The sequence below is a fragment of the Salvelinus alpinus genome, chromosome 22 (genome assembly GCF_045679555.1).
Source record: "Salvelinus alpinus chromosome 22, SLU_Salpinus.1, whole genome shotgun sequence".
Lineage (NCBI taxonomy): Eukaryota > Metazoa > Chordata > Actinopteri > Salmoniformes > Salmonidae > Salvelinus > Salvelinus alpinus.
Window position 1 is genome coordinate 36,320,068 of NC_092107.1, and position 24,931 is coordinate 36,344,998.

Consider the following 24,931-nt stretch of genomic DNA (forward strand, 5'->3'; position numbering starts at 1 on the left):
GACCGCGGTCGGTAGCTTAACCATCACAATTTTGATTTAAGTGGATCGTTAACAAGAGATAATAAACCAGATATAATTTCACCACAGCTCATCTACATTTGGCAAAATGAAAAGTAAAAAAGATAAAATAATAATACTAATTGGTCACAGTTTCTCTGCTGAATGACTTTGGGCAGGCAACCCCTGTCTCTTTGTACAGTATACAGTTGAAACGTAAATGGAGGAGTAAAAATCCTCTTGGGACAAAAATAACTGTCAGAAGTGTAACAAAAAAAAAGCAACAAATAATTTAAAAAAACGATGGATGACTTTTTAAACCACTGGCTAGTTTCCTGCTCTTCCTTCTCCGTTATGTCATACAAGTATGTCGTTTTGCTTCCTTCAGTTGTTGGTCTCACGCTGTAATCTGAGGCATACCGTGTACACAATCCACTTCCTGAACTCCTTAACTCTTGACCTCAATTGGCTGTTTCCAAACAGGAAGCGGCACTTACACCAAAGAGGGGAAAATGTATCGTCACGCACGAAGAACCGGATCCAAAAAGATGGATGAATAGTCATCACATCTATTCAACCACCCCTCCCCAAAAAATAAACGGGGAGGAGGGGGGGGGCAGAGTGGCAGCTTCAAGTGTGCGCTGATCACAGTACTGCCTGCTTTCCATGGGAATGTTCTAGGGGGGGGGGGGGGGGGGTGAAGTTGTTAGGAGAGGAGGGGTGAGACTGGGAGAGGGGGGGGGGGCAGGCCAGGGGAGTGTGGAGGTGTTAGGAGAGGGAAAGAAAGTAGGAGAGGAGGAGACTGGGAGAGGGGGGGGGGGCAGGCCAGGGGAGTGTGGAGGTGTTAGGAGAGATGGGGTGAGACTGGGAGAGGGGGGGGGGCAGGCCAGGGGAGTGTGGAGGTGTTAGGAGAGGAGGGGTGAGACTGGGAGAGGGGGGGGGGCAGGCCAGGGGAGTGTGGAGGTGTTAGGAGAGGAGGGGTGAGACTGGGAGAGGGGGGGGCAGGCCAGGGGAGTGTGGAGGTGTTAGGAGAGATGGGGTGAGACTGGGAGAGGGGGGGGGCAGGCCAGGGGAGTGTGGAGGTGTTAGGAGAGGGAACGAAAGGAGGAGGAGCTCACCACACCTCCCTTCTCTCTCTCTCTCCATGAGCTCTACTCCCACTCTGTGGTGCCGGGAGGTTTGGAGGTCAGGTCAAACATCACCCGGGAGATGCCAGGGATCTTCTTGATCTCATTCACCATTTTCAGCACCACCTGGGGAGACATGACAGATAATACAAGAGAAGAAGAGAAACGGGTTAAAACTGGAGACTGGTTTAAACATCTGCACTGAGAGCAATAGAACAATGTCTGTCTGTCTAATCCCCATCTGGTGGCTCGCCGCCGTACCTCCTCCGGGATGTGCTTTCCGGGCGTGGCAGGTATCCCGGTCATGAAGTCGCTGGTGATGAACGTTCTGACGACCACAGAGCGCCGACAGGACGGCTGCCTCTGTGAGGAATCGCGGTCAAAGTGCAGCGGGGTCAGGATGACCGGCATCTGACTAATCTTCCCAGAGTAACCTGGGAGAAAGAGGGCATCGAGTTACCACAGCAGACAGGGTTAGCAACGAACAGGTCATAAAAGAACTGTGTTCTATAGGGATGGGAGTTTGAAATCATTTCACTATTGAAATAGTATCATGAATTTTTGTTGGATATCTGATACACACGTCTTTTGTTTTAAACTTTAGCACTGCTGTGCAAAGGGAGAGACTCTGGCCATGCAACTGCAGATGTGGTGGTGTGATGGGATCAAGCAGACGGAGGGAGAGAGACGCCAACGCAACACTAGCTAACTTGTAGCAGCCACAATGTTATTTATCACCCCGTGTAACAGTGTCTGTCTTGACTGGAGTAGACTAGAGAAGATAGCTAGGCTAATTGACGCCACATACTGTGCTTTCTCCCCAAGCCCATTCAGTAAAACCACAGCCTACCTATCGGTTACTCATTGTAGCTTACTCCTCATTATTAACTTTTAAATTGTGTATCCCCCCCCCCCCCCATTGCACTAGTGAACGCTCACTCTACTTGCTACACAGTGAACCTCTTTGATTGGCCAACATAATTGACAAGCTACACGTTGAAGGCTACCGGTCGACTGCCACGCACGTCACAAAAACAAATACACTGAAAAGTGAGTTGTTTTATTACATAATTACATTAATAATGTCATGGTATATCATTAAATGTAACAATGGCACATAGATATTTAAAATTTAGAAAAAGCCTGTGTTAAAAAAAGGCCTATAATTTTTTTATCATCTCACATAAGTATTTGAATACTAACGTTCGCTTGGATATTGGAATAACCGAAAACACCACTTGAGATCTATACATTCTATTTCTATACTATATTCCCCGCTACCTGGCATTCGGACCCCCCCCCCCCCCCTCTCCTGAAGCAGGAAACCACTTACCAGACTCTCTGAGGATGGAGTGGGCCACGAAGTCGGCCTGTCTGAGTGTGCTGAGAACGCCTGTGGTCAGGAAGGTGGGGGTGATGTCTGTGGGGGGCTCCTTCACGTGGGACCCAAACACATACACAACTCTGGAGAGAGGCGGGAGAGAGGAAAGACGGTCCATATGGCTTCCTGCTAGCAGTAACCGGTTCTACTTCCATCTACTAACATGTACTGTGTGTGTGTGTTACCTGTTGATGGTGTGGCACATGCGAGGGATGAGTCTGGCCAGGAACATGAGGGATTCCCAGTGTGGAGCCTCTTTACTGGTGACCCCACACACATAGCTATAGGACCGACAGTCACCCTACACACAGACACACAGAGAGAGAACAGGTTAGGAGCCTCTTTACTGGTGACCCCACACACATAGCTATAGGACCGACAGTCACCCTACACACAGAGAGAGAACAGGTTAGGAGCCTCTTTACTGGTGACCCCACACACACAGCTATAGGACCGACAGTCACCCCACACACAAACGGCTATCGTACCGACAGTCACCCTACACACACACGGCTATAGTACCGACAGTCACCCTACACACAAACGGCTATAGTACCGACAGTCACCCTACACACACACGGCTATCGTACCGACAGTCACCCCACACACACACACGCCTATCGTACCGACAGTCACCCCCCACACAAACGGCTATAGTACCGACAGTCACCCACCGCACACATGGCTATAGTACCGACAGTCACCCCCCCACACAGCTATAGTACCGACAGTCACCCCCCCACACAGCTATAGTACCGACAGTCACCCCCCCACACAGCTATAGTACCGACAGTCACCCCCCCACACAGCTATAGTACCGACAGTCACCCCCCCACACAGCTATAGTACCGACAGTCACCCCCCCACACAGCTATAGTACCGACAGTCACCCCCCCCACACAGCTATAGTACCGACAGTCACCCCCCCCACACAGCTATAGTACCGACAGTCTGGGACCAGTTCTGTATGCTACAGAGGTTCTCTATTGACCAACACACCATTACTGGGATGATTCAGCAGAAGTGATCTATTGGGGTCCATCTTTCACATTTAGACTTCGTTAAACAGACTCTGGGGGATTTGAGGCCTTTGTTATTTCCCTCTTCTCTCAGCCTAACTCCAGAGAATAATACGCCCTTCTGTTTATACTGCTGTGTCTCTCCTGCCCACCGTTACCAACACACACAGTCACACACACTCACTCACTCCTTCTGGAGTAAATTTAGTCCTCTGTGGCTTTTAGCAGGAAGTGAGGGGGAGACACACGCACTACTGAATGGGCGGAGCATGCACTTGTCAAATAAACAAAACATTGTGTAGCCACGACAACCTGGGGCCGAAGGAAATTAAGTAAATGTCCAAAATACCATTTGACACCGCTGAGAGGACAAACAGACATTGCCCCTAACCACAGATCTAGGATCAGATTAACCTGCCCCAATCCTAACTAGGATTTTTTTTTAAATGTTCTCTGACACGGTATCAGTGAGTAGAGGAGAGTTTCACCTACTCAGCCCTGACAGTAGCAGTGTCCTCATGTTATAGTGAGAGGGAGATGGCTGCTCAGTGAAGGAATAACAGGAAGTGTCGAACTAGTCTTGGCATGGCTGCTCAGTGAAGGAATAACAGGGAGTGTCAAACTAGTCTTGACAAGGCTGCTCAGTGAAGGAATAACAGTCCTGGCGTCAGAACCCAAACCACAGGCTAACATTAGACCTAGCTACACCACACTGTCAAAGAGGGACACAAAGAAGAATGAGACTTGAGGTTTGTACTGTTCTACAATGTAGGCCCTATGGATTTCTCCTTTAATACAAACAGCTTGTCTGAATTCCCCCCAAAAAACAGATGGAAGAACAGACACATATAGTCCACTGTGTCATAACGGGTGCTGTTGACCACAGAGCCTAGGTGAAGTAATGGGGCAGACACATACAGCCCATTGGGTCAAAGAGGGTGCTGTTGACCACAGAGCCTAGGTAATGTAATGGGGCAGACACGTACAGCCCATTGGGTCAAAGAGGGTGCTGTTGACCACAGAGCCTAGGTAATGTAATGGGGCAGACACGTACAGCCCATTGGGTCAAAGAGGGTGCTGTTGACCACTTGCGTGACGACAAACTTCCGCGGCTCTATGATCTAGGGTGTAATCATCAGTCCAACAGATGCAAACGAGAGATTCTTTTGGACAAATTCAAGTATGTTTATCCCCGTTTTGTTCCGTTTGCTTCCATTTAAAATGTTTGTTTCCCCCCCCCCCCAACAGAATCGGCAGAATGAATACACCCCTGATCACACGCAAACACAGTTCACTTCCATAGAAGCCACATACAAACAGCATGATCATTTTGCTGGTTGTAGAATTCCTTCTTGCATCTAGGTGCTCTCCTCCTCTCACCTTTTCCCTTTGCTTGTGGACTTCAGTGAACAACACATCAGCTGTCTGTGACCAGGAGGGAAAAAAAACCTTGCCAGGCCTTCATATCATAACCGCTACACACAGCCTACATCGTTGTCACCATATTAGCTGTCATAGCTAGTCAACATAGCTACTAGAACTAATGCGTTAGTAAACCCGCTACAATTATGCAGTACAGTGTACAGTCAGCAAGCAGTTTAGCAGTTACACCCGCGGGCCTCAGTGGCAATACATTAATAAAACCAAAAGCTTACCTTGACTTGGAACAGTTCCAGTGTTAAACAGCCATAGCCAGCTAGCTAACATACCATCCCTCTCTGTTTGAGCAGGGGTTTGAGTAGGCTAAACTAGCTAAGTGAAAGAGGATGAAATAAAATACAACGAAATATAGCTAGCTAGCTCTCGCTTCTTTCATTTTTAAAGAAATGAATTTGCTCAAAACTGTTAAACTATTTTCTTTATCTTTGAGTCAACTACTCACCACATTTTATCCACTGCAGTGTTAATTAGCAGTAGCGTATGCTTAAGTACTAGAACAATTATCTGATCCTGTGATTGGGTGGACAACATGTCAGTTCATGCTAAAAGAGCTCTGACAGGTTGGAGGACATCCTCCAGAAGTTGTCATAATTGCTGTGTAAGTCTATGGAAGGGGGTGAGAAGCATGAGCCTCCTAGGTTTTGTATTGAAGTCAATGTACCAAGAGGAGGACGGATGCTAGCTGTCCTCCGGCTACACCATGGTGCTACCCTACAGAGTGCTGCTGAGGGTACTGTAGACCTTCATTGCAAAACAGTGTGTTTTAATCAATTATTTGTTGACATGTTACATTCCCCAGCAAGAAAACCCCAAATGTTGCTCAAACAGAAGAGGGAACTAACAAAGTCACTGACCAACAACCAAAACGAAACAGGTGGGGTTTAAGAGGGTTTCTGAAAGACACTCATGAGTGGTTCCCTTGAAAGTTGACTAGCAACAACAAATAGAACTTAAAAGACACGCACCGTGAGGCAAACAAAAGAAAAACCCTAACCAAACTTAAAGACAGGAAGCAAACCAAACTTAAAGACAGGAAGCAAACCAAACTTAAAGACAGGAAGCAAACCAAAAAGGTGGAGGAAAACAAAAATCAGATAAAGGCTTTTTTGTCTAGAAATCAAAATAGGAAGAGACAACTAAAGGTGTTAACCCTCTATCAAGACAACTGGAGCACTGGGCCAGACACTCTTAAATAGCAACTGGGCCAGCACAGGTCCCAACACCTTCCCACTAATGAGATGGAAACCAGCACAGGTGTAACACATACGGACTAACGAGGTGACACCAATCAGTGAGCCGTACATGCTAACAAGCTTTACGTGCTAAAGTCCAAACTCAAAACGTAAAATGGAAAAACCAAAGCTTGTAACGTAAATATATTTATACTGAACAAAAAAATATAAAAACGCGACAATTTCAAAAATGTTACTGAGTTACAGTTGATAGAAAGAAATCAGTCAACTGAAATAAATGTAACCAGTGTGAAATGGCTAGCTAGTTAGCAGTGCCTGCTAGTAGCGTTTCAAATCGGTGACGTCACTCGCTCTGAGACCTTGAAGCAGTTTCCCGTGCTCTGCAAGCGCAGCGGCTTTTGTGGAGCGATAGGTAACAAATGCTTGGTGGGAGGCAGGTGTTGATGTGTTCAGAGGGTCCTGGATTCTAACCAGGGACTGTAGTGACGTCTCTTGCACTGCGATGCAGTGCCGTAGACCGCTGCGCCACTCAGGACAGCTTTATAGTGATAAGCTACAAAAGGCAGTCACTAGCCAACCATCACTGGGGTTTTTATGAAATAATAAAGTCATCATCATACTAATAACAAATATGTAATATACAGAATCAAAAATATTTTATTTAAGTAAAGTAATGTGAATAAATGATGGTTAGTGGCAGTAAAGGCCACTACCATCAATTGTTTTATTAGGTGGTCTTACAACATTCCACCCACAATGCCTTTAACCTATTGTTAAAAAAAATCTAAACCGAAATTGAAAACTGTGTTTTTTTTTTACAAATCCGAACCAACCTCAAATCACTCAGCACTAAGAATCAGGATAAAGCCATCTATTCCTGCTCTACTATAGACGAGCAGTCAGACCATTAAGCGAGGCCTCAGTCAGGTGACCAGTAGATAACTGTAGATCAGTGGTTCCTCTGTCACTCACTTGATAAAGCGTGGCTCTTGCAACGCCAGGATAGTGGGATCAATTTTCCGGGACCACCCGTCCATTTATAGAAGTCAGAGGTCACATTCAGACAGACAGAGCAGCCTCGTGGTCGAGCAGTGCCGAGTGTGAGAACACTGTATAAAGTGTGTTACCTGGACTCCCACAGTCTTGATTGGCAGCAGGAAGGCATTGAGTGAATGGACACTGGTGATCTGCAGGAGTTTCTCCTCCTCCTCGTCTGATATACACGACTTCACTCTCTGCAGCAGCGTGTGGGGCTGGAGGGACAGAGGAAGTCATGATTATTATTATTAGCTAGTCTGACATACTAGAGTTAGTTATCAGCATGTTGGTGCATAAAGACGGACAGTTGGGGTCAATTCCATCTACTGTCCATTCTAGAATTTGATGTCACAATTAAGTTGGTTCAAATTTAAATGGAATTGAGACAAACTGTTATTACCACCATGTTCCTGTCGTAGACAAGTGATGCTCTCTGACCTTTTTGACCATGGCAGAGAAGTCTGTGATGATCTTGAGGATGTTGTTGGTCTCAGCAAAGTCCTTACAGATGTAGGGTTCGTCTGCACAGATCACTCTGATGGCCAGGCCAGGACCTACAGGAGAGGGTTAACAATACAGATCACTCTGATGGCCAGGCCAGGACCTACAGGAGAGGGTTAACAATACAGATCACTCTGATGGCCAGGCCAGGACCTACAGGAGAGGGTTAACAATACAGATCACTCTGATGGCCAGGCCAGGACCTACAGGAGAGGGTTAACAATACAGATCACTCTGATGGCCAGGCCAGGACCTACAGGAGAGGGTTAACAATACAGATCACTCTGATGGCCAGGCCAGGACCTACAGGAGAGGGTTAACAATACAGATCACTCTGATGGCCAGGCCAGGACCTACAGGAGAGGGTTAACAATACAGATCACTCTGATGGCCAGGCCAGGACCTACAGGAGAGGGTTAACAATACAGATCACTCTGATGGCCAGGCCAGGACCTACAGGAGAGGGTTAACAATACAGATCACTCTGATGGCCAGGCCAGGACCTACAGGAGAGGGTTAACAATACAGATCACTCTGATGGCCAGGCCAGGACCTACAGATCACTCTGATGGCCAGGCCAGGACCTACAGGAGAGGGTTAACAATACAGATCACTCTGATGGCCAGGCCAGGACCTACAGGAGAGGGTTAACAATACAGATCACTCTGATGGCCAGGCCAGGACCTACAGGAGAGGGTTAACAATACAGATCACTCTGATGGCCAGGCCAGGACCTACAGGAGAGGGTTAACAATACAGATCACTCTGATGGCCAGGCCAGGACCTACAGGAGAGGGTTAACAATACAGATCACTCTGATGGCCAGGCCAGGACCTACAGGAGAGGGTTAACAATACAGATCACTCTGATGGCCAGGCCAGGACCTACAGGAGAGGGTTAACAATACAGATCACTCTGATGGCCAGGCCAGGACCTACAGGAGAGGGTTAACAATACAGATCACTCTGATGGCCAGGCCAGGACCTACAGGAGAGGGTTAACAATACAGATCACTCTGATGGCCAGGCCAGGACCTACAGGAGAGGGTTAACAATACAGATCACTCTGATGGCCAGGCCAGGACCTACAGGAGAGGGTTAACAATACAGATCACTCTGATGGCCAGGCCAGGACCTACAGGAGAGGGTTAACAATACAGATCACTCTGATGGCCAGGCCAGGACCTACAGGAGAGGATGAGGTTAACATCACAGATCACTCTGATGGCCAGGCCAGGACCTACAGGAGAGGATGAGGTTAACATCACAGATCACTCTGATGGCCAGGCCAGGACCTACAGGAGAGGATGAGGTTAACATCACAGATCACTCTGATGGCCAGGCCAGGACCTACAGGAGAGGATGTGGTTAACATCACATATCACTCTGATGGCCAGGACCTACAGGAGAGGATGAGGTTAACATCACTCTGATGGCCAGGCCAGGACCTACAGGAGAGGATGAGGTTAACATCACTCTGATGGCCAGGCCAGGACCTACAGGAGAGGATGAGGTTAACATCACTCTGATGGCCAGGCCAGGACCTACAGGAGAGGATGAGGTTAACATCACAGATCACTCTGATGGCCAGGACCTACAGGAGAGGATGAGGTTAACATCACAGCCATACTTCTGCTATTCTCCATGTTGGTTCTAAATGTTCCATGACTATATATAACATTCTGTCCTGTGTTGGTTCTAAATGTTCCATGACTATATATAACATTCTGTCCTGTGTTGGTTTTAAATGTTCCATGACTATATATAACATTCTGTCCTGTGTTGGTTCTAAATGTTCCATGACTATATATAACATTCTATTCTGTGTTGGTTCTAAATGTTCCATGACTATATATAACATTCTGTCCTGTGTTGGTTCTAAATGTTCCATGACTATATATAACATTCTGTCCTGTGTTGGTTCTAAATGTTCCATGACTATATATAACATTCTGTCCTGTGTTGGTTCTAAATGTTCCATGACTATATATAACATTCTGTCCTGTGTTGGTTCTAAATGTTCCATGACTATATATAACATTCTGTCCTGTGTTGGTTCTAAATGTTCCATGACTATATATAACATTCTGTCCTGTGTTGGTTCTAAATGTTCCATGACTATATATAACATTCTGTCCTGTGTTGGTTCTAAATGTTCCATGACTATATATAACATTCTGTCCTGTGTTGGTTCTAAATGTTCCATGACTATATATAACATTCTGTCCTGTGTTGGTTCTAAATGTTCCATGACTATATATAACATTCTGTCCTGTGTTGGTTCTAAATGTTCCATGACTATATATAACATTCTGTCCTGTGTTGGTTCTAAATGTTCCATGACTATATATAACATTCTGTCCTGTGTTGGTTCTAAATGTTCCATGACTATATATAACATTCTGTCCTGTGTTGGTTCTAAATGTTCCATGACTATATATAACATTCTGTCCTGTGTTGGTTCTAAATGTTCCATGACTATATATAACATTCTGTCCTGTGTTGGTTCTAAATGTTCCATGACTATATATAACGTTCTGTCCCGTGTGTACGGTGGGGTACTGACCAGGGAAAGGGTGTCGACAGACGATGTCCTCTGGCAGTCCCAGTTCTCTGCCCAGTGCCCGAACCTCATCCTTATGGAAGTCCTTCAGCGGCTCAATGACTTTTCCCTGGAGGGAGTGAGAGAGGAGAGCTCAGACCTGAGGTGTGGACTCGAGTCACACATTTCATGACTTGAAACTAGACTTAAAATAAGAAATAAAATAATGCCAGACTCGACTTTGACTTGAGACTCGTGACTTAATTATCTGGCCAGGTTTTGGAACGTAATGTCACTCATTTTGTGTCACGAGCATCCGTGGATTACTCTCCACGCAGCCAGAGACAGAATCTCACTTGTAAAAAACAACAACAGATCGCCTAGTGAAACGCACACTGTCGATCAACACAGGTCAGGTGAGCAAGCACAGTGAGGTCTTGGGGGAAGTGTGAAACTGGATATTTTAATAGGCTAGTTATTTATACCATTTGTATTTATACCTTTGCTTATTCGATCTGGTGAATAACATAAGCACCAAATTCTTGTTTCAAAAACATATAATCTGTGTTTCAGAACCAAAAAGTGGCACAACTTGACCAATGACCAGTCATCAGCATTTATCTCACAAAGGCGGATTAATTAATATATTTTCTCCGGTTTTACCTGGCAAAAACAAAATAGCATATATATATATATATATATATATATATAATCCATATAAAGTCATGTTTAGCAATCTGCTACAGACACATCACCACAACAACAGGCTAGCAGGTGATCTCATTGATTCTTTTCATGTTTCAGTCAGGTCTATGTTTCAGTCAGGTCTATGTTTCAGTCAGGTCTATGTTTCAGTCGGGTCTATGTTTCAGTCGGGTCTATGTTTCAGTCGGGTCTATGTTTCAGTCGGGTCTATGTTTCAGTCGGGTCTATGTTTCAGTCGGGTCTATGTTTCAGTCGGGTCTATGTTTCAGTCGGGTCTATGTTTCAGTTGGGTCTATGTTTCAGTCAGGTCTATGTTTCAGTCAGGTCTATGTTTCAGTCAGGTCTATGTTTCAGTCAGGTCTATGTTTCAGTCGGGTCTATGTTTCAGTCGGGTCTATGTTTCAGTCGGGTCTATGTTTCAGTTGGGTCTATGTTTCAGTTACGTCTATGTTTCAGTCAGGTCTATGTTTCAGTCGGGTCTATGTTTCAGTTGGGTCTATGTTTCAGTTGGGTCTATGTTTCAGTCAGGTCTAGTTTCAGTTACGTCTATGTTTCAGTTACGTCTATGTTTCAGTCGGGTCTATGTTTCAGTTGGGTCTATGTTTCAGTTGGGTCTATGTTTCAGTCAGGTCTATGTTTCAGTCAGGTCTATGTTTCAGTCGGGTCTATGTTTCAGTCAGGTCTATGTTTCAGTCAGGTCTATGTTTCAGTTGGGTCTATGTTTCAGTTGGGTCTATGTTTCAGTCAGGTCTATGTTTCAGTCAGGTCTATGTTTCAGTCAGGTCTATGTTTCAGTTGGGTCTATGTTTCAGTCAGGTCTATGTTTCAGTCGGGTCTATGTTTCAGTTGGGTCTATGTTTCAGTTGGGTCTATGTTTCAGTCAGGTCTAGTTTCAGTTACGTCTATGTTTCAGTTACGTCTATGTTTCAGTCGGGTCTATGTTTCAGTTGGGTCTATGTTTCAGTTGGGTCTATGTTTCAGTCAGGTCTATGTTTCAGTCAGGTCTATGTTTCAGTCGGGTCTATGTTTCAGTCAGGTCTATGTTTCAGTCAGGTCTATGTTTCAGTTGGGTCTATGTTTCAGTTGGGTCTATGTTTCAGTCAGGTCTATGTTTCAGTCAGGTCTATGTTTCAGTCAGGTCTATGTTTCAGTTGGGTCTATGTTTCAGTCAGGTCTATGTTTCAGTCGGGTCTATGTTTCAGTTGGGTCTATGTTTCAGTTACGTCTATGTTTCAGTCAGGTCTATGTTTCAGTCAGGTCTATGTTTCAGTTGGGTCTATGTTTCAGTCAGGTCTATGTTTCAGTCAGGTCTATGTTTCAGTTGGGTCTATGTTTCAGTCAGGTCTATGTTTCAGTCAGGTCTATGTTTCAGTCAGGTCTATGTTTCAGTCAGGTCTATGTTTCAGTCAGGTCTATGTTTCAGTCAGGTCTATGTTTCAGTTGGGTCTATGTTTCAGTCAGGTCTATGTTTCAGTTGGGTCTATGTTTCAGTTGGGTCTATGTTTCAGTCAGGTCTATGTTTCAGTCAGGTCTATGTTTCAGTCAGGTCTATGTTTCAGTCGGGTCTATGTTTCAGTCAGGTCTATGTTTCAGTCAGGTCTATGTTTCAGTTACGTCTATGTTTCAGTTGCGTCTATGTTTAGGGGTTGTGGGACTAAAGTCTGAAAACCACAAGGCAAGAGTATAGATTGCTGTACAGATATAGGATCGGGTGCAGCACGAAAGTCACATTTTTAGAGAGAGAGGATTGCCATAATAAATAAACACGCAGCTCCAAAATAAATAAAAATTGGTCATCACGAATATGAACTATTTACTTTGCAAGCTCACCAGCAATGAGGCATCAAGAAACAATTACTAGCATAGGCCTACTGGTCTTTTGGTATGTCAACATTGTTTGTGAAGCATTTGGAATTTGTTGTAGACAAAATATTGAAAATGGCTGTCTGGTAGCCTCAATAAATAGACAAAGATTTGAGGTTGGAAAAAGTCATTGCCTGTTTAAATGTTTGTTTTTTTAATACTTGAGACTTGACTTGCTTATAGAATGCAGGACTTGAACTTGAAACAACCAGTTCTCAACTTGGGACACGACTTGAGACACCTCTGGCTCAAACAGAAGAGCCAGAGGTGGTTCAACAAGGTTGTGTTGGAAGTTTGTTTCAGTGTGTGTGTGTGTGTACCTCGTCTCTGAGCTTGCGGATGAGCTCTGTGTCGTTGTGGTGTGTTTTGATGACCTCTGCCTTGCCGCTGGCGAGATGAGAAGCACTCTCTATGAGATCTGGCCTCAGGGTACCCTGGGCTAGGAACACCTCCTCCGGCTTCAGGTTCATCTCACCTATCACCTCATTGGCCACCTACAGACGCCAATCACACACAAAGGAAGTCCATTCAATAGTCTTGATTTTTTTCAAAAAGGAGGGACAGACAGACAGACTCACAGACATAGACAGATAACAGACTAGGTTGAAGATAAAGGTTAGGACAAGTTATGATTCCATGTGGAAATTATTTGAAAATAAACAGATTCGTGGGACCAGCGCCATTTCTAATTACCAGCACCGTTGCTATAACTACCATAGCTGATCCATTGTTGTGGCATATTAGAATCCTCTAACCGTTGTCATCATCAACCGATAACAGACAGGCAGTACCTTGACGAAGGTGTCTCCGATGATTTTCCTCTTCTCCTCAGGGTTGGTGGTCATGTTGAGGGTCTTGCTGATGCGTTTCCGTGGCGTCCGGTCTTCGTCGGAGATGGGCAGGGTCGTTGTGCCGTTATAGAAAGTGTGTGCTGCGTTCACCACTAGAGAGGAAGAGAGAAATCACACAGACACACAAAGAATTTGAAAACAAATCAAACAATGTTAAACTCTCATATCTGTTAGGTGAAATACAGCAGTGTGACATCACAGCAGTAAGATGTGTGGCCCGTTGCCATGAGAAAAGGGCAACCAGTGGAACACAAACAACATTGTAAATCCAACTTATATTTACTCTGTTAATTTATTTTCCCTTTCATGCTTCAACTACTTGCACATTGTTACAACACATAGCCACTAATACAACATTTGACATCTCTATATTATTTTAAAACTTTTATGAGTGCGATTTTTAAATGTTTTATATATACACATGTATGGTCTGGTTGAAGGCTGACAGCTACATTCCACAATGCTACATTTGAGTCCATTATGGACATGTGTAGAACACCAGCTTGGCTGGACCTCTCACCTTTGAGGTTGATGCCCAGTTTGGATTGACCTCTCACCTTTGAGGTTGATGCCCAGTTTGGATTGACCTCTCACCTTTGAGGTTGATGCCCAGTTTGGATTGACCTCTCACCTTTGAGGTTGATGCCCAGTTTGGTGAGGGCCTCCTCAACGCTCTGGCTCTCTCTTTTCCTCATGAAGCCATTGTCGATGTGCACCGCGATCACCTGCTCCTTGTTCAGAGCTTTGTTCAGCAGGGCCGTACACACCGTGGAGTCCACCCCGCCACTCAGCAGAACCTGGGGACAACATTTGGACCAGACATGTCAATCAACAGAACTAGAATGACTTCAACACACAGAGTCTCTGTTTCTCTCATCTCTGTTTCTCTCCCCCTCCCATTTTCTTCTCTCTGGGGGTACAACCCACTTTCTGGGAGCAGAGAGTTGATCACATCGTTTCCGCAGAGAACACAGTTCAATATCACTGTCTAATTTAGTGTTTAATAGCTCAGATGAATGTACTACGCCCTCCCCTCCCAGGTTCTCTATGTTCTATACTATGGGGCATATACTGTACCCACATACTGCATCTAACCATACTGTAGATTCCTCACCAGTACTTTGGACTTGCCAACTTTCTCCTGGATCTCTGTGATGCAGGACTGCTGGCGGTTCTGGACGGTGAAGTTGGAAGTGCAGCCGGCGATTTCAAACAGGAAGTTACGTAATATCTCTGTGCCCCGCTCTGTCAGGTCCACTTCCGGGTGAAACTGGGTCCCGTACAGTTTCTTCTGCTCGTTGGCAATACCTGTCAGACAACAAACGGGGTGGGGTGGGGGGCAGTGGTGAGGTTTGGAATGGTCAAAGGGGGAAGAAGAGCATTGAGGGCCAAAAGTCTTCATGATCATATTGTGGAATTGACTGAAATTAGGGAAGTATTTTCCTCCAGGCCCAGGATCCTTTCCCAGAATGCTTACCTGCAATGATGCTCCCTGACTGGGCCACCACCTTGAAGCCATCGGCCACTTTGTCCACACTGTCCCCATGAGTCAACAGCACCGGCTCCTCTTTCTGCAGGCCCCTGACAACAATAAGGTCACAGACAGAGTCAAAGGTCAGACAGGAAGTACACTCAAACACAATGAAACAAATCCACCCATATCTGGAACCAGAGGGGAAAAAATCAGCAGCAAGCATCAAATCAAAGTGTATTAGTAACGTGCACCGACTACAACAGGTGTAGACCTTACAGTGAAATGCTGAATACAACAGGTGTAGACCTTACAGTGAAATGCTGACTACAACAGGTGTAGACCTTACAGTGAAATGCTGACTACAACAGGTGTAGACCTTACAGTGAAATGCTGACTACAACAGGTGTAGACCTTACAGTGAAATGCTGACTACAACAGGTGTAGACCTTACAGTGAAATGCTGAATACAACAGGTGTAGACATTACAGTGAAATGCTGACTACAACAGGTGTAGACCTTACAGTGAAATGCTGACTACAACAGGTGTAGACCTTACAGTGAAATGCTGAATACAACAGGTGTAGACCTTACAGTGAAATGCTGACTACAACAGGTGTAGACCTTACAGTGAAATGCTGAATACAACAGGTGTAGACCTCACAGTGAAATGCTGACTACAACAGGTGTAGACCTTACAGTGAAATGCTGACTACAACAGGTGTAGACCTTACAGTGAAATGCTTACTTAAAACCTCTTAACTTTTCTTAACTGCATTGTTGGTTAAGAAAGTAAACTAAACTGTATAAAACAAACTGAAGTAAAAAAAAATTAAAAAATTAAGAGCAACAATAAAATAACTGTAGAGGCTATATACAGGGTGTTACGGTACAGAGTCAATGTGGAGGCTATATACAGGGTGTTACGGTACAGAGTCAATGTGGAGGCTATATACAGGGTGTTACGGTACAGAGTCAATGTGGAGGCTATATACAGGGTGTTACGGTACAGAGTCAATGTGGAGGCTATATACAGGGTGTTACGGTACAGAGTCAATGTGGAAGCTATATACAGGGTGTTACGGTACAGAGTCAATGTGGCGGCTATATACAGGGTGTTACGGTACAGAGTCAATGTGGAGGCTATATACAGGGTGTTACGGTACAGAGTCAATGTTAGTCGAACTAACATGTACATGAAGGTAGAGGTAAAGTGACTATGCATGGATAATAAACAGAGAGCAGCGCGGGGGGGGGGTCAATGCTAAAGGTTCAGGTGGCCATTTGATTAGCTGTTCAGGAGTCTTATAGCTTGGGGGTAGAAGCTGTTAAGAAGCCCTTTGGAACTCAATGTGCTTTGTGTCCAACTGTGTGTAATGTCTGAGAGAGAGGGAGGAATGTGGTTTTCTTATTTTGGAGTGTTTGTGTGACGGCCAGGGAAACGATGTGACTGTTGGAATTTTTGGTCCAGTTGGCGTCAAAACACATGGCTCTGGGACAAACCAACGGAGAAAAAAAATACCACTTGTTCTTGAAATAGCCTACCCTGTCACATCTGGTCTGAGTGGTTCTGGTGAAACTCTTTTCTAGCTGCCTACTCTGAAGAATCTTTAGTTCTTCTTAACCCACCTGAAGAGAGAGCAGGTGTTGTCCAATCCGATGTTGAACACTCCATCCTCTCTCACACTCTTCCTGTGTACTGTTCCTCCAAAAACTTTATTCATCATCTGGGGAGAGGACAACTGATCATTAGCCTCTTACAATCTGCAGGGTTTTGTTTTATTGATTGAAAGATGTCATTTAAATTTGTATGTGATCATAAGAAAGTGATTCTTAGTGAGTTTTTATTTTTATTTTTATCAATTGATCTGTCTAGACACACCGTTTTTGACTGTAGGTGGTGAAATCATGAACCCCGAGTTTTATGCAATCTACACACAATACCCCATAATGACAAAGATCAATCTACACCCAATACCCCACGATGACAAAGATCAATCTACACACAATACCCCATAATGACAAAGATCAATCTACACCCAATACCCCACGATGACAAAGATCAATCTACACACAATACCCCATAATGATAAAGCGAAAACAGGTTATAGATATGTCGCTCATTTATTAACAATTATAAACAGAAATACCTTATTTACATAAGTATTCAGATCCTTTGCTATGCGACTCGACATTTAGCACAGGGGCATTCTGTTTCCATTGATCATCCTTGAGATTTGTCTACAACTTGATTGGAGTCCACCTGTGGTAAATTCAATTGATTGGACATGATTTGGAAAGGCACACACCTGTCTATATAAGGTCCCACAGTTGACAGTGTATGTCAGAGCACAAACCACGCCATGAGGTCGAAGGAATTGTCCGTAAAGCTCCGAGAAAGGATTGCGTCGAGGCACAGATCTGGGGAAGGGTACCAAAACATGTCTGCAGGATTGAAGATCCCCAAGAACACAGTGGCCTCCATCATTCCATTAAATGGAAGAAGTTTGGAACCAACAAGGCTCTTCCTAGAGCTGGCCGGCCGGGCAAATCGAGGGAGAAGGGCCTTGATCAGGGAGGTGACCAAGAACCCGATGGTCACTCTGACAGAGCTCTAGAGTTCCTCTGTAGAGATTGGAGAACCTTCCAGAAGGACAACCATCTCTTTAGCGTTCCACCAATCAGGTCTTTATGGTAGAGTGGCCAGACGGAAGCCACTCCTCAGTAAAAGGCACATGACAGCCCGCTTGGAGTTTTCTAAAAGGCCCCTAAAAACTCTCAGACCATCAGAAACAAGATTCCCTGGTCTGATGAAACCAAAATTAAACTCTTTGGCCTGAATGCCAGCGTCACGTCTGGAGGAAACCTGGCACCATCCCCACGGTGACGCATGGTGGTGGCAGCATCATGCTGTAGGGATTCTTTTCAGAGGCAGGGACTAGGAGACTAGTCAGGATCAGGGGGAAAGATGAACAGAGTAAAGTTGAGCGAGATCCTTGATGAAATCCTGCTCCAGAGCACTCAGGACCTCAGACTGGGGTGAAGGTTCACCTGCCAACAGGACAAGGATCCTAAGCACACAGCCAAGGCAACGCATGAGTGGCTTCGGGAGAAGTCTCAGTGGCCCAGCCAAAGCCCGGACTTGAACCCGATCGAACATCTCTGTAGAGACCTGAAAAAAGCTGTGCAGCAACTCTCCCTATCCAACCTGACAGAGCTTGAGAGGATCTGCAGAGAAGAATGGGAGAAACTCCCCAAATACAGGTGTGCCAAGCTTGTAGTGTCATACCCAAGAAGACTTGATGCTGTAATCGCTGCCAAAAGTTTTTCAACAAAGTACTGAGTAAAGGGTCTGAATACTTATGTACATTTAATATTTAATTTTAAATAAATTAGCAAACATTTAATAAATAAATAAATAAAATAAAAAGTTTTTGCTGTCATTGAGGTATTTTGCATAGATTGAGGGGGGAAAATATATTTAGAATAAGCCTGTAACCTATCAATGTGGAAAAAGTCAATGGGTCTCAATACTTTCCAAAGGCGCTGTATGTGTATTTCTCAAGACCCTCCTACCTGCATTCCATAACAGATACCCAGGACAGGCTTTCCAATGGTGAATATGGCAGGGTCAAACCAGGGGGCATCCTCAGCATACACAGAGTTAGGACCACCAGAGATGATGATAGCTCTGGAGAGAGAAAAAGGGGGAAGGAGTAAAGAGTGAAGAACGAGGGAGGAGAAATATTCAAAGACAAAACAATCTATTTCTGTATGGCTCAGTTGGTAGAGCATGGTGCTTGCAACGGCAGGGTTGTGGGTTCGAATTCCCGGGACCACCCGTATGCACTCATGACTACGTCACTTTGGATAAAAGCCTCTGCTAAATGGGATTTAAAATGTTACCATACTCAAGAGTAGTCATTTTCAGGACTAACATACACACAAACAAGAGACTGTTAAAGAATCTGCCCATAGATCAGATTTCTCTGTTTAAACTGAAGCCTTCTAAAAAGGTGTGGGTGCATCTATTCTGTAGGGGTGGAGTGATAATTTCTCACAAACTGTAATGGAAAAATAGTGTCTCCTAAAAAGCTCTCAGTCTCACTCCTCTGCAGAGATGGGGACCTGTCCTAAGCAGTAGAATGCTGTGTGAACACTCCATCCTCTCCCTTCAATGTCAGACAAAATATATAGAAACAGGTAACATACTTACAAAGACCTGCTTAGTCTAGTCACTGGTCTGTGTTCCTTTTATATAGAACTGTTTTACTTTTATATAGAACTGGCGACTCTCTGTCAGGCTGTCCTGACAACTGTGTTCCTCCACAGACTTCAAAGACGATGGACAGAAAGAGGAGATCTTAAAAAGTATCACACTAGTGTTATTGTTCTGACAGGTTCTCTCTCTTTCACACCATATGCATTTTTCTTATTCATTTCAAAACGTTCCGTCCAGGTTTGTTGACTTGTAAATCCCAACCCAGGTGCAAGTGTTTTTAACTTTTAAATTTTAAATTTCTAACCCCCCCCCCTCTTAAAAGAGTTAGATGCACTATTGTAAAGGGGTTGTTCCACTGGATATCATAAGGTGAATGCACCAATTTGTAAGTCGCTCTGGATAAGAGCGTCTGCTAAATGACTTAAATGTAAAATGTAAAAAGTGTGCTGTCAGTCAGTCTCACCTGAAGCCTTGTTCTCTGATGGCGAAGGCTGGCGTCTCTAGTGGGAGGATCTCTGAGCGAACAAACAGCTCTCTGATCCGCCTGTCAATCACCTTGCCGTACTGAGCCCCGGCATCCAGGATAACCACCGCCCCCTCACATGAACCATTCTGAGGCTCAACGCTGCTGATGTCCAGCTGGGGGAGAAAGAACACACATGCACACACACTGTGCTGACCACGTACGAACACTCAATCAGGATAACAACACAGGCCTACGTGTGGAATAGCCTTCAGCCATATAGACTCATCAAGGGTAGCACGGGATGTTTTGAATGAAGATACAACCGCCTAAATTCCCAACAGTGGTTTTATCAAGGGGTGTTCAAAAAAGTATTGCAAAACTTGGCACTCGTTCAAAGACAGGCAAAACATTTGCGATGGTGAATGGCCGCCACTTCACCAACCTCACAGGAACGAGATTCGTCAAGGCCATAATGCAATTTGAGACATGTGAGTCTCAGTACTGAGAAGAGAACACGCGTGACGAGACGTTACACACTCATTCAGTCCCTCATGAGGATCACGAGTCACACAGACGCTAGAGCCCTTACCAGGGGCCAGCTAGAGGCCTAACCAGGGGCCAGCTAGAGGCCTAACCAGGGGCCAGCTAGAGGCCTAACCAGGGGCCAGCTAGAGGCCTAACCAGGGGCCAGCTAGAGGCCTAACCAGGGGCCAGCTAAAGGCCCAACCAGGGGCCAGCTAGAGGACTGCCCAGGTCCAGTAGTGACCAGCTAGAGGACTGCCCAGGTCCAGTAGTGACCAGCTAGAGGACTGCCCAGGTCCAGTAGTGACCAGCTAGAGGACTGCCCAGGTCCAGTAGTGACCAGCTAGAGGACTGCCCAGGTCCAGTAGTGACCAGCTAGAGGACTGCCCAGGTCCAGTAGTGACCAGCTAGAGGACTGCCCAGGTCCAGTAGTGACCAGCTAGAGGACTGCCCAGGTCCAGTGGTGACCAGCTAGAGGACTGCCCAGGTCCAGTAGTGACCAGCTAGAGGACTGCCCAGGTCCAGTAGTGACCAGCTAGAGGACTGCCCAGGTCCAATAGTGACCAGCTAGAGGACTGCCCAGGTCCAGTGGTGACCAGCTAGAGGACTGCCCAGGTCCAGTAGTGACCAGCTAGAGGACTGCCCAGGTCCGGTAGTGACCAGCTAGAGGACTGCCCAGGTCCAGTAGTGACCAGCTAGAGGACTGCCCAGATCCAGTAGTGACCAGCTAGAGGACTGCCCAGACCCAGTAGTGACCAGCTAGAGGACTGCCCATGTCCAGTAGTGACCAGCTAGAGGACTGCCCAGGTCCAGTAGTGACCAGCTAGAGGACTGCCCAGGTCCAGTAGTGACCAGCTAGAGGACTGCCCAGGTCCAGTAGTGACCAGCTAGAGGACTGCCCATGTCCAGTAGTGACCAGCTAGAGGACTGCCCAGGTCCGGTAGTGACCAGCTAGAGGACTGCCCAGGTCCAGTAGTGACCAGCTAGAGGACTGCCCAGATCCAGTAGTGACCAGCTAGAGGACTGCCCAGACCCAGTAGTGACCAGCTAGAGGACTGCCCATGTCCAGTAGTGACCAGCTAGAGGACTGCCCAGGTCCAGTAGTGACCAGCTAGAGGACTGCCCAGACCCAGTAGTGACCAGCTAGAGGACTGCCCAGACCCAGTAGTGACCAGCTAGAGGACTGCCCAGACCCAGTAGTGACCAGCTAGAGGACTGCCCAGACCCACTAGTGACCAGCTAGAGGACTGCCCAGGTCCAGTAGTGACCAGCTAGAGGACTGCCCAGGTCCAGTAGTGACCAGCTAGAGGACTGCCCAGGTCCAGTAGTGACCAGCTAGAGGACTGCCCAGGTCCAGTAGGGGCCAGCTAGACCGAACAGTGAAGTAAAGGATGCCAAACTTGGATGCTTTAATCCACCCTTTTAGATTTCTAGTGACTCTATAGATGTTTCTAGCCAGGATTCACAAGCCAATGGACGTTACTTTAGAATAGATAGATCTACACAAGTTGTTTTGCAGTTAAATATATATATATATATATATATATATATATATATATATATATATATATATATGCCTGCCCCTTATGCATGATTGATGTAGGCAGCCATTGATAAATTGATGTGATCAGTCAATGTTACCAAGGGAGATTGTCTTAGCATCATTATGGTTTACAAGCTTAATATTCCTATCAAAACTGTACATTTCTCATGCATTACATTGGGCATTAGATATGGGCAAAACATTAAATGCACCACTCAAGTACATTGTGAAATAGAGAGCAGCGGGTCCCCACGTGGTTTCTGACACTACGTGCTTCCGTCAATGAAAAACAACAGGCATTCGCTCGTGTATCAAGCACGGCAAGTGACACCATAAAAGCACCAAAACATTGAGTATAAAACCGCTTCGATGCCGAGTTGTCATATTGGGCCTGTTTTCCTGGGAAGGTAAAATGGAGTACTTGTGGATATGAAAATAATAAGATGGTTGGCCTATGTTACAGTTGGCACAACTGTGGTGGGTGGACAAACTGGAGACCGGGCGCTAGCTAGCTAACAAGTCATAGTTAGCCATCTAGCGTTAGCTGTCAACCCGATTATTTATGTTAAATTACCCAACAAATGTAAATGGTCGTAACACGAAATCTCTAACTGTTGCTATACGGGTTAAACATGATAAAGTCCACGACAACCTGAAACTGCACTGCTAGCTATTATGCTAGTGTGGGTTAACTATATATCGGACTATACCTAACGTTGCAGTTAGCTACATATCCAGCTGTGCGGCGGCAGCTAGCTAGCTAGGCTAAATTCCACGCGGCTTCTGCTAGCTGACTAGCTAGCAATATGTACACAATGAAAGATGCAACAGTGGCATAAAAGTTACATTCACTGTATGCTGGATGTTTATAAAAACCCTCCAAAAACATACATTTAAAAGACGAGGCGACAGGCATCACAGGCGGGGGAGCACGCACGCCGTAAGTTTACTGAAAACACGACACAGGCCGTAGCTAACCGGGGACTCCCAGCGCCCATGTACCGCAGCCAAAACATTAAACAAGAAACGGGATATGTTGCTCCCATGGCGGCACATAGGCCGTTGTTTGACTGACCTTGGTTTCTCCGTTGCACAGAGCCATGGATGACTGTAGCGGAATGAACTCTCCTCCTCGGTCTTCCAGATCTCGTACGCAACAGAGAGAGACTAGTGGATGCTCGCGGAGTTTGTGCGCTAACGAGTACTTCCCTACTACAATACTCACTGGGTGGCTGTTCAACTACTTCACTCAATGCATGTGGCTGTTCCCTCCCTTCTCGGAGAGTAGGGAGTACTAATGGCTGTCTGCGTGGGAATTTGGGCTTCTACGGACGAATTACTCCTGGATAATTCAATGAAAAAGTTTATTATGGAAAAGCTTCAGCAGTTTACAAGCGGAAGAATTTGCCCTATGTCTAATTGTCTATATCACGTTAATAATTTAGATCGGCTATGTAATTACATAGCGAACTAAACTCCACTCCATGGTGAAATAACTTAACGATGAACGTTTAGTCCTCAATGTAATTGAATGATTTATGTTATCCTAGGGTACTAGGCCTAAATCATAATCGGGGCGCTCCATAACTTCTCTTACCATGATGTTGACCTGCTATGAACTTTAACAGAAATAGCACCTCTGTGTTCCTTCCGGGGCCCCAACACCTCAGCACCTTCATATAGCAGCCATAGCATCTACCTGTAACCAGTGAAGCCAGAACATACAGTCATTGGGAGACAAGGGGGCACACAATTGTGTCAATTTATCAAAGACGCAAAGGAGAAAAAGAAGAAAAAAAACACTCAAATGTGGTTTAAAACCATTTAGAAGAACAGCCACTCTCCAGGGAAATAAGTGATAAAGAAATAGCAAGAGATGTATCTATTCTCTGTGTGTGTGTTGGTTGTCTGGGTGGATTTTGCAGGCTACTACTCTCCTTTTGTTGGTGGGGTAAAGTAGTAGACAGGGAGAATCAGATCCAGCCTCCAAGAGGCCTCTTTGGTTTCAGGTGAGCACTGTGTGCTAGCTGTCCCCCTCTCTTTCTCTCCTATCGGTTAGTGGAGGGGGTCATTTTGGATCCCTCTCTGGGTGAAGTGTAACAGGAGCTATGAAGGGAAATCCAGACACCAGTAAGTTGTGATCATGGATTCAATTTCAACTCGAGGAAACAGAGTGTTTGCACACTCACTGCATGTAAACATGGTAGACTGTATGTAAACATGGTACACTGCATGTAAACATGGTAGACTATATGTAAACATGGTACACTGCATGTAAACATGGTACACTGCATTTAAACATGGTAGACTGTATGTTAACATGGTACACTGCATGTAAACATGGTACACTGCATTTACACATGGTAGACTGTATGTAAACATGGTACACTGCATGTAAACATGGTACACTGCATTTAAACATGGTAGACTGTATGTAAACATGGTACACTGCATGTAAACATGGTAGACTGTATGTAAACATGGTAGACTGCATGTAAACATGGTACACTGCATTTAAACATGGTACACTGCATTTAAACATGGTACACTGCATTTAAACATGGTACACTGCATGTAAACATGGTACACTGCATGTAAACATGGTACACTGCATGTAAACATGGTACACTGCATGTAAACATGGTACACTGCATGTAAACATGGTACACTGCATGTAAGGGACAAATATGAAGAAGGGTCTTCTGACTTTCTGAAAGGGACTATTAAATAATGTTCCCGGCTGTTGGAGTGGATGTAGGATGTATGTGTGAACCTGTGTTCAGGCTCTGTTTTGTGTACCTTCAGTTCAATTATGAAAACGCTGAGGAGGGCAGTGGAGAGGAATCTCACAGCAAAAAGACAATGCCACCATCTCCTCATTCAAACACTCAATCATGGACACTCTTACTGACAGTTGTGGCTGCTTCGCGTAATATATTGTTGTCTCTACCTTCTTGCCCTTTGTACTGTTGTCTGTGCCCAATAACGTTTGTGTTTTGTGCATGTCTTGTGCTGCTACCGTGTTGTGTTGCTACCATGTTGTTGTCATGT

At 45.3% G+C, this 24,931-nt stretch overlaps 1 protein-coding gene across 1 annotated transcript; it reads right to left on the minus strand.

Annotated features, from left to right (window-relative positions):
- Positions 1–806: 806 nt before the first annotated feature.
- LOC139549472 (GMP synthase [glutamine-hydrolyzing]-like) lies at positions 807–23,675 on the minus strand. The gene is made up of 16 exons (XM_071360022.1): positions 22,956–23,675; positions 19,813–19,988; positions 18,704–18,818; positions 16,757–16,854; positions 15,134–15,237; positions 14,771–14,964; positions 14,288–14,453; positions 13,597–13,748; positions 13,126–13,299; positions 10,262–10,367; positions 7,634–7,749; positions 7,285–7,410; positions 2,691–2,806; positions 2,458–2,588; positions 1,386–1,558; positions 807–1,250 (listed from the first exon to the last, which is right to left on the minus strand). Exons 1-16 carry the CDS (start codon positions 22,980–22,982, stop codon positions 1,149–1,151), a joined length of 2,076 nt encoding a protein of 691 aa, XP_071216123.1. The 5' UTR covers positions 22,983–23,675; the 3' UTR covers positions 807–1,148.
- Positions 23,676–24,931: the final 1,256 nt, after the last annotated feature.

What these genes read in the sequence shown, in the direction of transcription:
- LOC139549472 (XM_071360022.1), bottom strand. Translation starts at nt 22,982, where the DNA reads ATGGCTCTGTGCAACGGAGAAACCAAG. An exon ending in TCCGCAAGCTCAGAGACGAG is followed by an intron (nt 10,368 to 13,125) that starts GTACACACACAC and finishes CACTCCCTCCAG; the next exon opens with GGAAAAGTCATTGAGCCGCT. An exon ending in CTCCATCCTCAGAGAGTCTG is followed by an intron (nt 1,559 to 2,457) that starts GTAAGTGGTTTC and finishes TCTTTCTCCCAG; the next exon opens with GTTACTCTGGGAAGATTAGT.